We start from the raw sequence: 15,933 nt of genomic DNA on the forward strand, positions 1-15,933 counted from the left end.
CCTGGGAGCAGAACTGTCTCATCCAAGGTCACTCCCTTGCCTGGGTAAGCCCATATCCAGGAATTGGATGATGAAAGGAAACAAAGAACCTGGGTTCCCTGATCAAACTTACGCCATCTCAGCTCTCAAAGGGCACCTCAGTTTCAGAGCTCTCTGTGGGGTCAGCCCTCTTCTTTTAATCTGTGGTCTCTTTTGAATTTGTAAACTTTGCCCATTTCTGTTTCTCTCCTTCCCCTATGGTTGTTGGTTTAAAGAGCATGTCCTCATCGACTTTTTGAAAACTAATTTCCAGTGCTGTTGTTTGTTTCCTGAGTATACAATCTGTGATAGGCAACTAAGTGATTTGCTAAAGCAGTGAATAGTGGAAGATGAACAGAACTTGAGTTTTTCATTTTTAAATTTGAGATTGTTCAGGGCCTTAATTTGGTTGTATCAGTAGATTTAATACAGTGGTACCTTTGTTCACGAATTTAATTTGTTTTATGATTTTGGGGAAGATGGCTTAGTTTTTGTGTGGAGAAGATGGCTGCAGTTGGTTTCATCAACTGATGTGGAGTCTGGGAATGTAAGCAAAAGTCTGTTGAAGACTTCTGTTTGAGAACCAAATTGTTTGTGAACAGAAACATTCGTGAAACAAAGTATTACTGTATTATGAGTCTGGCATTCAGAGGAGAGGTAAGGTCCAGAGATAAAATTTGTAAATTATTAGTAGAAAGAAACTGTAAGTGTAAATGAATGTAAGGTTGCTAATAGAGTTGGTACAGAATGAGAAATGGGGCAAGGGCAGAGACTTAGAGAAGAGCAACATTTATCTGAAAGGTAGAGGAAAAGTAGTTCACCAATACAACTGCTATGGGAAAGCCACAGAGATCAGAAAGAGTCAAGAAAATCTGGTGTCACTGAAAGCAAGAAAGAATGTCAAGAGAAAGGAGGTTGAAAACATCCATATTGCAAAGAGCTTTTACCTAATAAAAAGATAATGTGACTTTCATAAGAACTGTTCAGTGGGCTGGTAGGAATGAAAGCCAAACCATCAGAATAAAGCAGTAATCCCCCAGATATGGTGATGGAATGTTAGGAAAACCTCTCAATTTCTGGAATGCTTAAAAAATGAATCTTTTCCTTAGACACAGACTTTTACTGTATATTTAAGACTAGGGATTCCTTATAAATAACTAATTGGCAAAATTATTAAGAATTACAAGAAAATATATTCATAATCTCAATCTGGCATGTTATTAGACTTTACTGAGGATTCTAAGTCAGTTTGCTACTAATTGGCAATACTGAAAAGATCCTATTTTGCATGTTCATATGTATGTATGTATGTATATATATTCAAGAGTTCTAATTTTCAAGAATGATTTTTATTAGTTCTTTACCAGTGCATTCTTGAATAAGTCACAAGTACTAAAATCAGGAGAAAGATTTTTTCCCCCAGTACCACGGACTGAACTCAGGACCTTGTGCTTGCAAGGCAGGCGTAGTGCCACTGAGCTAAAGCCCTGGTCCTTACAAGCATTGAAGTCAAAAGACCTATAATTTTCTATTTACTAGAGTTTTAAACAAAGGGCCTAAACTTTCTACATGTTCTGCACCCTCCATTAGCTCTGTTGTTTCATTCTGTACCTCTCCCATCCTAATTTTATTTCAGTTGTATTCTTGCTATTCCTCAAACATGTAAGGCCCATTTTTACTTGGGGCCTTGGCTCTAGAGTCCCTCTCTGTAGCATTCTCTTAGACATCTGCACGGTCAACTTATATGCTTCCATCTGAAATTCACTCAAACGTCACTTTTGTAGAGCCATATGGACACCCTACTTACAACTGTAAATTCCAAGCTCTGATCACCATTCTGAATCCTCTACCATGCTTTCTTGATTTATTTTTCCTTTAAAACATTCATTACTTTTAATTTGAAGTACCAATCAGAATCGAAAACATCATGAATTCAAGAGGTCTTGTTTTTATTTTCTGTTGCCTCGGTTCTTAGGGGAGGATCCGGCACATAGAAGGTATACAACAGGTATTTGCTAAATGAATAAATATGTATGGTGCTTAGGATAAGAGAAAACAGTAGAGATTATAGGCTGTAAGGTCTTTTGCTACTTCTCAAATTATCTAAAATGTAACAGAGGCAATAAGGAAGAATTTAACAGTGTAAGAGAAAGAAAGGTGTTTGTGGGGGAGAAAATGTAAGGCAGTCTCCAGGGGAAACTGAATGAAGGGAGTTTGTGTGAAGATGGAAAGAACTAAGTATGTTTAGTGATGCTGGAAGACTTTAAGAAAAAGAGGGCAACTAAATTAGGGCATGGAGAAGAAAGAAGTTTGAGAATGGAAATGTGAGGTTACAATCCTGAGATAGTAAAAATACTGAGTCTGAATTAAAAAATTATGTGTAAGAGATAATTTTTGCTTTTCAGAAAAGGTAAAAGTTTTTAAAAAGTTGAAAATAATTCTGAAGTTTATACACAGGGAGTTTAAATAAACATGCATTCAACTTTTTCTATTAACATTTTACTTACTTGATCCAGGTTTGAAAGACTGTTTGGATCTTGACTGAGAGCTTGGTACCGGCCTCTGAGCCTGTCACCTGCTGCAATTCTCCTGAATTTCTTGAAATCCACCACGTATAAGGCACTGCAAAAATAAACATTTCTTTTCTTATTTTTTGTCAGTGGTACTATGGACTGAACTCAGGGCCTCATGCATACTAGGCAAGTGCTCTACCACCGAGCTACATCCCTAGCCCTGTAATCTCCCTGATAGCTTATACTGTTTATATACCTTTACTGTCCCCCAGTGAATGTTTGCAGTGATGGTTTAACTATAGATATGCGAGGGTCTAGTAATAATTAGCTCTTTCATAAATTTGTTCCCAGTGTCTAACACTACTTATATGGAGTCTGAAATTTACTACAGTGATTATCTTTTAGGGTAACCTGAATTTTTTCCAAGTTGTCATGAAACTCACGGGATTACAAAAGAGTAATAGCTTTGAACATTATCTTTCTTTTATTTGACAAACCAAGCTTAAATCTTCTGCAGTAGTCAGGAGAAAATACCTGAGCCATATCACTTGGATTTAAACCTTGGCTCAAATATGTACTAGTAAGGTAAGCCGGGGCAAATTATATTAATGTTGAATGCTTCAGTTTCTACATGTATAATTTGGAGATGATAATAGTGTCATAATAATAAAGGCTGTCATAAGGGTTTTATGAGTTAATATACACAGAAGCTTGTAAGACTGACTGACATGTAAGTACTGTGTAACTGGTTATCATTATTGTGTAATTTCTAAGAAAAGTAAATTTGGTACCTTATTTACTAAATGGTGAGAGTATACATTTTCTTACCTGATGTGGTATTTTCTTCCTGAGAGATGGGATGCCCAGTATCCTTTTTTCCAGAAACGATACCCGTCCATTTCAGTGCGGCTATCACAAAAGGGCGTATACCCATAGGGAGCTCCGCCCAGGTCAAAATCTCGAAGTTCTTTTAGGTCATGTCTCACAATCTAAATAAGTAAAATAGTGTCTCTGATGAAGACTACAAAATAACATAAGCCTTTTCATGAAAATTTCAAACCATTATTACTCAATTGTAGAGACACAGACAACTGCATTTTCCTTACACTGCTTTCATGTAGCATCAATTTACTAAACGTATTTTTCCCTGTTGTTTTCACAGATTAAAAGAAACCTGAAATTTATATTCTTAGTCTATGTAACAGTGGTCTTATCAGTAAGAGTATTTTATATCATTTTTAAGATAGGTATTTTGGAAAAGGGTTAAATACCAGACAAGTACATAGCCCTTAGGTTCTCAATGTGTCAATTAATAATTCAAAATCATTTTATGGTAAATATCTATTATTACATATTGGAAAATATTAATTTGAATCATAAAAATCTCCAGATTACTCTAAATAGCTTTAAAGACACAATATTAATATGTTGATTTTGCAACTGATTTAAGGCTGCTGAGAAAATAGCGTATATGCTGAGGGAGCATGAGAAAAAAAAGTGTATTAGATAATATCTTCAAAAATGCTTACTTCATCAGCTATATTTGCCTATTTTTTAGTGATTACAATGGTTATTTATTTATTAACTTGGAAAATAGAAACAAAATAATATTTTACAGTATGAGTACTAAATTCTAATATAGAATCTGAAAATATATGTTTTTATCCTAAGTAAATTCTAATTTATGCATTTAATTTGTAATATATTTTTCTTTCACTGTTACTGGAAATTCTGCATATTTTTCAAATATTTTTCCCATTAATGATTAGAAAAGCAATACAAGAAGGGAAAGGGAAACATATTTTTAGTCATATATGTTTTGGAAGCTGAAGACTTTAATTTTTTTGGTATAAATTTAGGACATTCTTTTCCTTAAGTGGTATGGTGATGAGAACATGGTTATTGGTTAAATATCAAAGAATGCTGTTAAAGGTAAAAAATGAGAAGAGAGCTATATGTAACTGCTAACTTTTCCAACAAAAAGAAATAGCTAATTTAAAAAAATAAGCTTGTATTCATAGGAATTTACAACTACTCTTTTTTTTCTTTTTTCTGGTACCGGGGATCAAACTCAGGACCTTGAGCTTGTGAGGCAGGCATGGTGCCACTGAGCTAAATCCCCAGCCCTATGTAACTACTCTTATTATGACTAGAAATATTTAATTCCCAAACTTAAAATATCACTACTGTAGACAGAAAAATGCCATGTGCCAAGTAATAAGATAGTACCTCTTGCAATACCTTCAATCTTCCCCCTGAATTCCTGACAGTGTGTTCTAAAGGTACTTTGTTGATACATCATAATATATGATTACACAGTATGGCAACAAAGACAATAAATAGGTGCAACACAATTTAAGTCTTTATATTGAGATACAAGTATAAAAAAAGGGCCGGGGATTTAGCTCAGTGGTTCCGCCGCCTGCCTCGCAAGCGGAAGGACCCGAGTTCGATCCCCGGTATCAAAAAAAAAAAAGAAGTATAAAAAAAATTTGATTGTTACTAAAAGTAAGAATCGATTACCTGGTCAGCATCAACAAAAATGATTTTGTCCACTGCTAGTGGAAAAAGGACATCAAGGAAAAGAATTTTGTAACTCCAAATAATCCGTTGTTTTTCAGTCTGTTGATGAAGCCAATGTGGCCACTTATATTGAACCAATTCATACTGGAATTCATATTCCTTAGCCATGTGAGGAATTACCTCCTAAAACATACATGTAAAATCAAACAATATGAGAAAGTTTTACATTACAGAAAAAGCGAATACTTTAAAAGGTAAGAGTATTACAGATTGCTAAAAACCAACTGGAAAAATGTCTAAAACACCACTTGTACAAATTATATGCTATGGCTTGGAAGTATCACTGAAAGGCCCATGTATTAAAACCTTGGTTACTAGCATATGGCACTATTGGGAGGTGGTGGAACCTACAGGAAGTGGGGCCCAATAGAAGTTAGGTCACTAGTGGTGTGCCCTTGAAGGGGATACTGAGAGCATAACTCCTCTTCCCTCTCTTACTTCCTGGCTGAAATGAAGTAACAGGCCTCCCCTAACATGTGCTGTCACCAAGATGTACAATGCTGCCACAGCCAAAAGCAACATGGTTAACTCACCATGGACTGAAACCTCTAAAACTGTAAGCCAAAATAAACCTTTCCTCCTTCAAGTTGAACATCTAAGGTATTTTGACACAATAATGGGAAGGTGAATACATACTTCATTAATTAGAAGTATAAAAATTCTGGCAAAGACACAATGTACATAAAACTGTATAATTTAATGTCATTAAAGTAAGTCATTATTGACTAAGATAAATGTTCACATATTTTTACTACTTATGTCTGACTCGAGAAAACCTGAGTCTAGAAAGAAATGCCTTTGATCTTGGAATGCTCACACATCACACAGTTGATGAATACGTCAACACGGTGGTTGGTCAGAGGGATAAAGGGGATGTGTAATAAACACAAAATCAGTTGTACACTGATAAATTAGATTCTCTATAGAGTTCCATGTTTGAGATAACTAGAATAAAAATACAAGGTAGTGAGGTCCGAATATCTGACACCTGATTCAGTGTCGTTTTGTAGAATTAGAAGTACAGTCAGCGTCACTTAATGACACAGACACATTCTAAAAAATGCATCTTTAGATGATTTTGTCAGAGTTGCTTACCTAAACTGAGATGGCATTACCTACTACATCTATAGGTTGTATGTTACAGCCTATTGATCCTAGGCTACAAATCTGTACAGCCTATTACTGTGCTGAATGAATACTGTAGCTAATAAAATGCAATAGAAAGCATTTGTGCAAACACAGAAAAATACAATAAAAATACTGTATAAAAAACCACTAATAATTCTGATTTTGTTTTACTTACAGATATACTCTCCTTCTATACATTTCCTTTAAACATCTATTTAAATAAAAATTTAACAGAACTGTTCTTAAGCTAGATTAAAAATATTATTGATGTTTTAAAATTTATTAATAATCATTTCAAAAGGCTCATTATGAAAAGAGAATGTCATATGAGCTTGGAGATAATAAAGAGTTTATCATTCAAATATTATTCACTCTATAAAAAGGATAATATACTTACTTTAAATGATGGTGAGAGATAAGTTTTTAGAAACCAGAATTTCACCGGTGTTTTGGTGTTACGTAAAACAGACAGCATCATAATTCTGTATAAAAGAATATTAACATTCACCTTACTTTTTAAAAGAGGCTTTTAAATATTTAAAGGTAGAAATTAGAAGTTTTCAATTATGAATTGTAAAGATTCAAATTGAAGTACCTTTAAATATTTTAGCTGATAAAATATATAATGTATAAAGATGGAGACATATCTTGATATAGGGTAGACTGATTTTTTTTATTCTAGTTGGCAAAGAAACTAGTCTGAAATATTCTTGTTTAGAGTTTAATCTCAGCTATATTACTGTGTGACTTATAGTTGAAAAGGTGAATGATCTATCTATCCTGATAAATTTAGTGGAGAGATCACTGTTTTGCTCTCTTAGGCCTCTCAGTAGAAAAGATACAAGTGTACCTAAAGTTCCATTTTAAAACATCAATGCTACAATTCAAATACTTTTGAGGCATTCTTTGTTATCTTCCTGAAAAACTGTTTAAAAATATCTTTTTTTATTCTATAAATATGCTTTCCTTCTCCTATCTCCCTCTTTCTTATAAAACAAGGTATTTCTTTACTAGAAAAGGATAATTTACATATTTTTATTATCTATTATTGTAAAAAATACTGTATTTTTCTAGGCTTAAAGAAAAACATTCCTAATAAAATAGAACTCATGAAATCTCACTGTATTTAAATTATATATTTGCCTCATAATTGTAAATAAATAAGAAAAAAGCAACATGCAGAGCAGTATACTTTTGTTATTACATGGGTAAAAAGAAGTTAAAAAAAGAAAAATATATACCTTTTTGTCTATAGATACAGTGTATCTTTGGCATGATATAAAATTACTACTACTGGTTTCCTGTGGGAAAGGAACTAGGGAAAAAGAAGTGGGAGATTATTTTTTCATTGTACATTCTTTTATTCTTTTTGAACTTTCGGCCATGTAAATGTATTGTTTTCAAAATTAGATAAAAATATACATACCTTAGAAAGCGTTCATATAAATGGCCAGAAGCGACAGAGAAAATGTTTAGAACATCTTTTTCCTTTTTGTCATCGTCTTTATGGAACTTTCTTGTAAAATTTGGAATCAAAAAGTCATAAATGACAGTTTCTTAATATACACTGGCAAACTTTATCTGCCTAAATACTAAAGTTGATAAACAATAAAAATAAGAATGCCTTTCAAAAATCATTTTTTGTTATCACTTTCAAAATGGATAGTTATTAACTTTATTGTTGTTTTTTGTTTTTTTGGTACCAGGGATCGAACTCAGGACCTTGCACTTGCAAGGCAGGTGTGGAGCCACTGAGCCAAATTCCCGGCCCAATAGTTATTAACTTTAAACCATCTTTTTTTTTTTGGTACCTGGGATTGAACTCAGGACCTCACACTTGAGAGGCAGGTGGTGGTACCACTGAGCTAAGTCCCTGGCCCCTACAATCTTTTATTCTAACAATTATGAGTTATTAATATCAAATGTGACAATATCACTTGAAGTTTTAGGAGCTTTTATTTGTAACTTGGTATGCAATTAAATTGTCTCCAGGTTAATGAGGTAACATCTTTGAACCTTTGCGAGCTGGAAGAGTTGTTCTGAGAACCAAGAATGAGTTACTGCCAGCCATGTTCTTAGCTAGTGTACTGAACCTTGTAAGCAGACCAACAGTGACGGAAGAAACGATGCAGGTGTTGACTATGGCACAAGGATGATTCATGTTGTAACAGAGGAGGTCTGCTGAGCGCATGTAACAAGACTCCTCGTGCTGAAATAGTATATAAAGATGCCTACAATTTAGATCTCCTCTGACCTGGTAGTCTCCAGTCAATGGCAAGCGACAGAGATCTTTGCACTCTGGGTGATCTCCATGAGGTACAAACAGAGGTCTGGAAGTCCAGGCCCAGTCCCTGGTTTACATCATGGTAGCTTTATCAGGGCCAGTTGTCACTGATACAACTTTGTAGACCCAGATCGGCCCATCTCATTTCCGTGTATGTCTAATCTCTTCTGCAAAAATGGATCACCCTTATTGGGGGTACTTATAATGTTATGTTATTTCTTCTGGTTTGAAATTTTCACTTAATTAAAAATCTCATTTTTGGCCAGGGATTTTGCTCAGTGGTTCCGCTGCCTGCCTCGCAAGTGCAAGGTCCTGAGTTCGGTTCCTGGTACAAAAAACAAGACAAAAATAAATAAATAAAAATCTCATTTTTATACAAACAGGTATTTAAAATGACAAATATTTGGAAAAAAAAATAACTACAATCATCATGGAAAATATTTTGCCAAGTATAAATAGTTACGACAAATTTTTTAAAAGCTGATTCATAAGAGTAATATGACTCTTCTTTCCAATCAGTCAACTATAGAAAAAGAAGCCTAAAGCTGGGCAAAATAAATGATAGGAATGGTTTTAACTAGTATTAACACATTTGTTTATGTTGTGCAATCTATTTGGCCTAAAGTGTGTATTTCTTTTCTCTGATCAAAATGATCAAGCTTCCCATCATAATTCAAATTAAATTCAAATCTTTATGACAGACTTTAAAAGTTCTCTACGAGGATCTACAGAAGAACAGCTTTTGATTTTGCCTGCCTAGCATTCTTTCCCCTTCTAGTAATGATGACTTGGTATCTTGAAGGGAACCATTCTATGACATTTAAGTGGGACAGGGCTTCCCACTGGCTCTACAGGCAGACATATGTCCCAAGCATGGTCAGAGTCACAGTGATCAGTGCAATGTGGGACGCGTGGCTATAGCAGGATCAATGGGTCAGCCCACACAGTCTTACTGATAATATTTGGAAAGAGCCTACTTCTTCCTACCGGAGGCGGTAAACTTTGACTTTTTTTTTTTTGGTACTGGGGATCGAACTCGGATCCTTGCGCTTGCGCAGCAGGCAGCAGGCAGCAGGCAGAGAAACCACTGAGCTAAATCCCGGGCCCTAAACTTTTGACTTTTAAAGCCTATTTGAAAATGAAAGAGGCAGAGCAACAGAAAAACAAAGAGATAAGGAAAGACAGTTTTTTGACCATGTCACCTGAATGCTCAAACCCAGGTGTACTTCTGGATTTATTCTGTATGTGAGCTGATACTGTTTTGATTAACAATATAACTTGTAAATTCCCTACTATATTTAGTTTGCAGCTAAGCTGGTTATTTTCTGTTCTTTGAGGAACATACCCAGCTCTTCTGCCTTCATGTACCTCACTTTATCTCTAAATTTTGAGTCCTGAGGAGCCGAGGATTTAGCTCAGTGGTTTTGCCGGCTACTGTGCAAGTGCAAGGACCCGAGTTCAATCCCTGGTACCAAAAAAAAATTTTGAATCCTGTCTGTCCTTTAAAGTAGATCTTAGGCCACAAACTCTTCCAGGAAGTCTTTCCTGAGGTTTTTCCTTACTAGATATATCCTTTTTCTTCTTTGGTTTGAAAAAATACTTTATTTTTAGCTGTCTCACAGCTCCAGTTACCTATCTTGTATTAACATTTATATATATCTTATCTCTTCTAGAGGAAACAATCTGTACTTTAGAGTTTTGCCCTTTGCAGCTTTTCCACAGTCAACTCTTGATCAATCTAGTTATATGCTAAAATATTCATTATTAATTACCTTCTAATGGAATCCCACATTCCTTTTTTTCCATCACTATCAGTAAGAATATCTTCGTTAATTTTGTCTGGCTTTTTTTGCACCTAGAAAGAATGGCAAAGAAAAAGATGTAAAATTTGTCAGTTTTATATACTATGTTATTTGATTAGAAAGTAAAATATATTAGAAAAGATTACCCTAGAAATTTAAGAAAGATAGCTGAGTAAACAAAGCCAGGTAATATCTATCTTCAGTGATCACTTCAGCCTCTTGTTTTAATTCCACCCCCCTCTACCATGGTTACTTCCATACTGGTAAATAATACGCTTACACGAGGGTCAGATAATTTATCAACTTTAGTCATTAAGTATTCATTTAGTCATTTCTGAGTTCACAGAGTTTAGATATTGTTTACTCCTTGTGATGAAAGATGAGCAGCTCATATAATCAGTCTTCCTTTCCCTCTTTGGAAGTTTTGGAAGTAATATCTTTATCTTTGGTTCTTCTGTTGAGTATTTTTGTAACTTTAAATAATACTGAAATCTCTATTATTCCAACAACTGTAACAGTTTCTCCTGCATATTCGATTCACAAGATAAAGACACTAGAACCTCTACTTTTCTCCTCTGCCTCCCAGCTTATACTGCTCAAACTTTTACCTTATCATTGGTAAATGTAGACAGTATTTATATTTGTTACCTAAACGTAACTAACTGTATTATCTTTTGTATTGTGCTGTGGTGATTTTAAAGCTTGAAAAGTAAATACTGCTTATTATAACACTGTAAATACTATCCACTATAGAGTGTGAAAGGCGATTAAATTGTACTTTTTTCAGCTTCATTTTTATTACTGTATGTTGTGATACATAATTATATTCATCTTCTGTAATTGGTACTGTATACAATATATCTTAATCCTCATTTTTACTTCCCCTTCTCCTTCCTCCCTGTGCTTCTGTTTCCCCCATCTCCAGATCCCCTTCCCAAAACTTTATTTCCTCTGTGGTGTCACAGTGACATAAACTCTGTCACTCAGAGACTTACGCTAATTCAAATGAATTCTCCTCTCTTTTATTCCACCAATAGATAAGTATTTCTTTTTTTTTTTTTGGTACCGGGGATCGAACTCGTGTTCTTGTGTTTTCGGTGAAGGGCAGGCAGCGGCACCACTAAGCTAAATCCCTGGCCCTATTTCTTCTTTCTTTACTTGTAAAAAATGATAAGTACATGCCTTCTTTACTATATTCCTAATGGTTTCCAGTTTATTACTTATGCTTTCTAACTGTAGAATCCCTGTCTTCCTGAAGACGTTTTTCTCAGAGATCAGAATATATTGCCCATTTCTTTGCAGATGTTCTTTTCATTAGTTTATAAGTAAGTTTCACCATTTCTTAAACTATCTATCTTTCTTAGTCTTCATCCTCATTGTGCTGGCAGAAGGAGTGTGAAAAGTAATTTTTCTTAATCTTCACACTTCAGGAAGCTATTTTGCTTCATATTTGATCACAACTTGGCTAAGTACAGAATTATAGGTTCAAAGTAATTTTCCTCAGAATATGGAAGGCTTTGTTTTGCTGTACTTTAACAGCGATGCTGCAAATTCTAACTCTGATGCTAGTAGTGTCATTCTGTTGTAGTGACCAGTCTTTATTCTTCAGTAGCTCTTAGGATCTTACATGGGCTACTGTCACTTGTTCTTTTTGGTAATTTATGCATCCTTTTACACATGAACACTTTTATCTTTAGCTATAGTATACTTTCTCTCCTCCATTTTCTCTGTTCTTTTCTTTGGGAGTACTCCTTGTGGGCTACTGGAGTTCATGGGCTTATCTGCTGTGCTGCTTCTCTTTTGTCCTTCCTTTTTCTGTCTTTTTGCTGTAATTGTGAGAGACAGATGGTTAGGAGATCAAACTGTGTTGTTAGAAAACAAGTGAAGGATTTTGGTACGGTTAGGATGTAGAGTGTCTTCAACTGCTATCTTTCAGCAATTCATGAAAATTCTTAGCCATTTTTTGTTCATTCTTTCATCTTCTGAAACTCCATTTAAACTGGTTTTATTTATGAAACAAATACTCATGGAGTACTTTACAAAGCTAAACTCTCTCATTCTCGTAACAACCCTGTAAAGTAGTGCTATAATTAAACCGATTTTATAAATGAGACAGAATTTAAATAATCTGTCCAAGGTCAGACAGCTAGTAAGTGCCAGGGCCAGTTTTAAATTCACTGCTGCTTCCCTCTTCAGCTGGAAGTAGCCAGAACGGTCTTCACCCTTTGCCCCCTCACAGCAGTTAGGGGTACTTCTTCAGAGGGGGGAATACTGCAGATAGGTAAGTTAATTACATATCTTGTAGGCAGTTAGACAGGGCCAGCCCAGGAGGAGCCAACATGGAGGACAGCGAAGACACATTCACTGAAGGCTAGAATTGTAAAAGGAGAGAAACTACACACTGGGGTAGGATGAATAGCAGTGATTGATATTCTAAACAGGTATCAATCACCTGGGTGGGGGGTCAAGGTCTTAACCCAGCCTTTTCAGGAAATATCCCTGACCCCCACCCTTACTGAAAATCCTTGTTCGCTTGCTACGTGACTTGCTCCCCCATTTGACCCCTGTTTAATCAATATTACCTGGGTGACTGTACTTGTAATCTTATTGGTTGGTCATGGTTTTGTCCCACATCATGCCCACCTTGTAAATTTCCATTGGGTCTTACAGTTTTGTCCCACTTTGTACCCACCTCACCACATGGCTCTGCTGTATAAAACATCCTGGAAAAGTGGGGTGGGCGGGCAACCCACTTTCCAGTTCCCCTTCTGTCTCCTTAGGCAGAAGCTTTTTTCCTCCCAATAAATTTTTCCTACTCAAAAAAGAAAAAAATTCACTGCTGTTTTTCTAGATGTTCCGTGTTTTCTTTTTTTTTCTTCCGTAACTATTGCATTTAAGATATTTGCTGCCTACTCTCCAACTTCTTAATTCTCTATGAAAACATAAAAGCCAGCCACTACATTAATTTTAGTATTATATTACTCAGTTTCAAAGGTTCTACTTAAAAAACAAATTCTGCCCCAACATCAGAAAAAGAGAAACCTGACACGCACTTTTTGTAGTTTTTTATTTCCTACAATTATTTGCAAGACTAGTTTTCTTTCCTTCTTTTTTTTATTTTGCTGAAGCAGGGACTTGCTGTATATTTCAGGCTGGGCTTGAACCTGTGATGATCCTCCTGCCTCAGACTCCTGAGTGCTGAGATGACAGGTTTGTGCCACCATGCCAGCTTGAGTTCTTTCTGTTCTTTTTTCTTTTCTTTTTAATACCAGAGATCGAACTCAGGTCCTTGAGCTTGCACAGCAGGCAGCAAAACCACTGAGCTAAATCCCTGGCCCTTGAGTTCTTTTTAAACACAATGAATGCACTTGTTTTAGAGCTTGTGTCAATAATTCTAATATCCAGAGTCTTTGTGTATCTGTGTTCTGCTGGTTTTCTATTTTTTGGTACCGGGGATCGAACTGAGGACCTTGTGCTTGCGAGTCAGGCGCCGGAACCAGTGAACTTAAATCTCTGGCCCTCTGCTGGTTTTCTTTGTTTATTTGCTCATGTTTGGCAACATGCTACCTTGAAAATTTGAAGGAAGTTTAAGTTACAATAATCTTGTTCCAGAGATTTGTGGCTGTTTGATAGCCTATCAATCTGGAACTATTACAGCATCAATTGAAGGTTAAGAATTCTTTGGGTTATTCTGGCTATCTTTGGGTATATGGCTATCTTGTGTTTTTGTGTGTGTCTGTGAGTGTGTGTGTGTGTGTGTGTGTGGTCTTCTAATAAATTACCTACTTAATGTGGATCCTGTGTTTTAATTTCTGTCCACAGATCTTCAGTGTTTTCAAGATTTGAACATTTTATCCAATATTTTTAGTAGTTTTAAGCAGGAGGGTTGGTCTAAAGGAACTAACTATTCCAGCCATTATTAAAAGAATCATTTTCTAATAGAAAACAAGAAATAAAAGCCCCCTCCCCCAAGTACAAAGAACAAGGTAAGAAAAGAAAAAATTCTCTTTTCTTTCTTGTTTTAAGGAAAGAAATATCATGTCTCCTTTTAGGACTAACTATTCAGCCTGTCTAATTTATCTCATCTCTGGATCCTAATTTCTAACATCTGGCTACAGATGTGGTAGATACAGTACTACAGCATAACCCAGAAAAAAACCCACCCCAAATCAAAAATCATTCCATTTTATTGTCAATTTCTGCTTTCTCTTCATGATCTAGTATTCCTTCCTTTTACCACAAGTGTTTCAACATAATATTTTAGGAAGTAAAACTACAAAATTTCATTGCAAAATAAAAATTAAGGAAAAAAGGTATTTAATATTAAGGAAAAAGACAATAAAAACCTTCAATCTCACACACCTCCACTTCCAGTATCTTGCTCTTGAAGCTGTTGAATACAACAATGACATCTTCTATGTCTGATGGAGAGTCAGTTCCTTCATGCCTAAAAGCAAAAAGTAAAAAACAAAAACAAAAACCGAAACAAACTCTCCCCCAAAAACACCAAACCTCATGAATGCTTATAATTCATTCAAGAACAGACACACAAATAGGATGATATAAGCAATTCACTTTGCAATAAACATAAATGCAATATTACTTGTGTATGTATCATATTTGCTATCTATAGTCGACTGATATATTTTAAAATGTAATAAAATGTAGTATATTTTAATTGATATTTTACACATTAAATAATTATCTAAGAGTTTAATTTAATATACATTACAACAGTACAGAAGTAACTCATTAAGTTTGATATTGCCTAGTCATCCCTAAAGCTTAAATTTAAAAAAAATTAATTTTATTGGTACATGTTAGGTAAATATAATGACATTCATCATTGGAAATTTGTACCTTTACATGATATATCTTGGTTCTTATTTTCTCCCCATTCCCCTGCCCTCCCTTCGACTCCTCCACTCCTCCCTATTTACAAAGACTTTGTTTCTATTTTTTCTTTTTCTCGTATTTTTTCCTTTCCCCTACTCCTCACACTTCCCCTTCCCCTTTGGACCTTTTCTTCCTGTTTCATATTCTCTATTATACCTTTTGATCCTTATTTATACTCATAAAGCTTAAAGTACTGCTTATCTTTACTGTTTTATACTAAGGCTATGACAGATCTTTCACATCTCTGATATGTTGTAATGACAATTAAAATGTGAGAAATCTTCTAGAATGAAGTTGTTTATACATCAAAGGAATTCTACATTGTCAACCAACTTTTTAGTATCTACTCAGCTTTTTCAGATGCCAAAATCTGAAAGGCACTGTTAAATCCATGAGACTGAGATGTGTCTATCATGTCCATATGTATCACTTTAATATTTCTATTTTATATAACATATACAATTCATTCTTTAATTTTCAAAATTGTTCAAATAAATCAAAGATGACAGTTGTACTCAAAACTTATTTTCTGATACTATTCTCATATACTGAAAAACTTCATTGTAAAAACTGTGATAAAATTAAATTTTGTCAAAGGAAAAGAATCAGAGATGCTTTACATTCATTCATACTTAGGATATATGTTAACATTCTTCTAAATGAACACCTGGGCATCCTAGCACTACAAGGACTAACACATGCCCTTGAC

At 34.9% G+C, this 15,933-nt stretch overlaps 1 protein-coding gene across 10 annotated transcripts in view; it reads right to left on the bottom strand.

Moving 5' to 3' along the window:
* Positions 1–15,933, bottom strand: part of Uggt2 (UDP-glucose glycoprotein glucosyltransferase 2) — a 180,076-nt gene that overhangs the window by 18,254 nt on the left and 145,889 nt on the right. For 5 of the 10 annotated variants that reach the window (XR_015443736.1, XR_015443734.1, XR_015443740.1 and 2 more), the window contains 7 exons: positions 14,691–14,775; positions 10,299–10,381; positions 7,669–7,758; positions 6,640–6,724; positions 5,055–5,237; positions 3,360–3,520; positions 2,526–2,640 (listed from right to left, as the gene is read on the bottom strand). Coding sequence is in view for 3 of the 10 variants with exons in the window: in XM_087193034.1 (XP_087049160.1) it covers positions 2,526–2,640; positions 3,360–3,520; positions 5,055–5,237; positions 6,640–6,724; positions 7,669–7,758; positions 10,299–10,381; positions 14,691–14,775 (802 nt within the window). In the remaining 7 variants the exon portion in view is untranslated. Of the gene's footprint in view, positions 1–2,525; positions 2,641–3,359; positions 3,521–5,054; positions 5,238–6,639; positions 6,725–7,483; positions 7,558–7,668; positions 7,759–7,778; positions 8,852–10,298; positions 10,382–14,690; positions 14,776–15,933 lie in introns of those variants that run through there. The other 5 variants (XR_015443735.1, XR_015443738.1, XR_015443739.1 and 2 more) reach the window with 5 other exon arrangements.

Source organism: Heterocephalus glaber, unplaced genomic scaffold, assembly GCF_053883595.1.
Source record: "Heterocephalus glaber isolate CG9 unplaced genomic scaffold, H.glaber_assembly_v1.0 deba00001577, whole genome shotgun sequence".
Lineage (NCBI taxonomy): Eukaryota > Metazoa > Chordata > Mammalia > Rodentia > Bathyergidae > Heterocephalus > Heterocephalus glaber.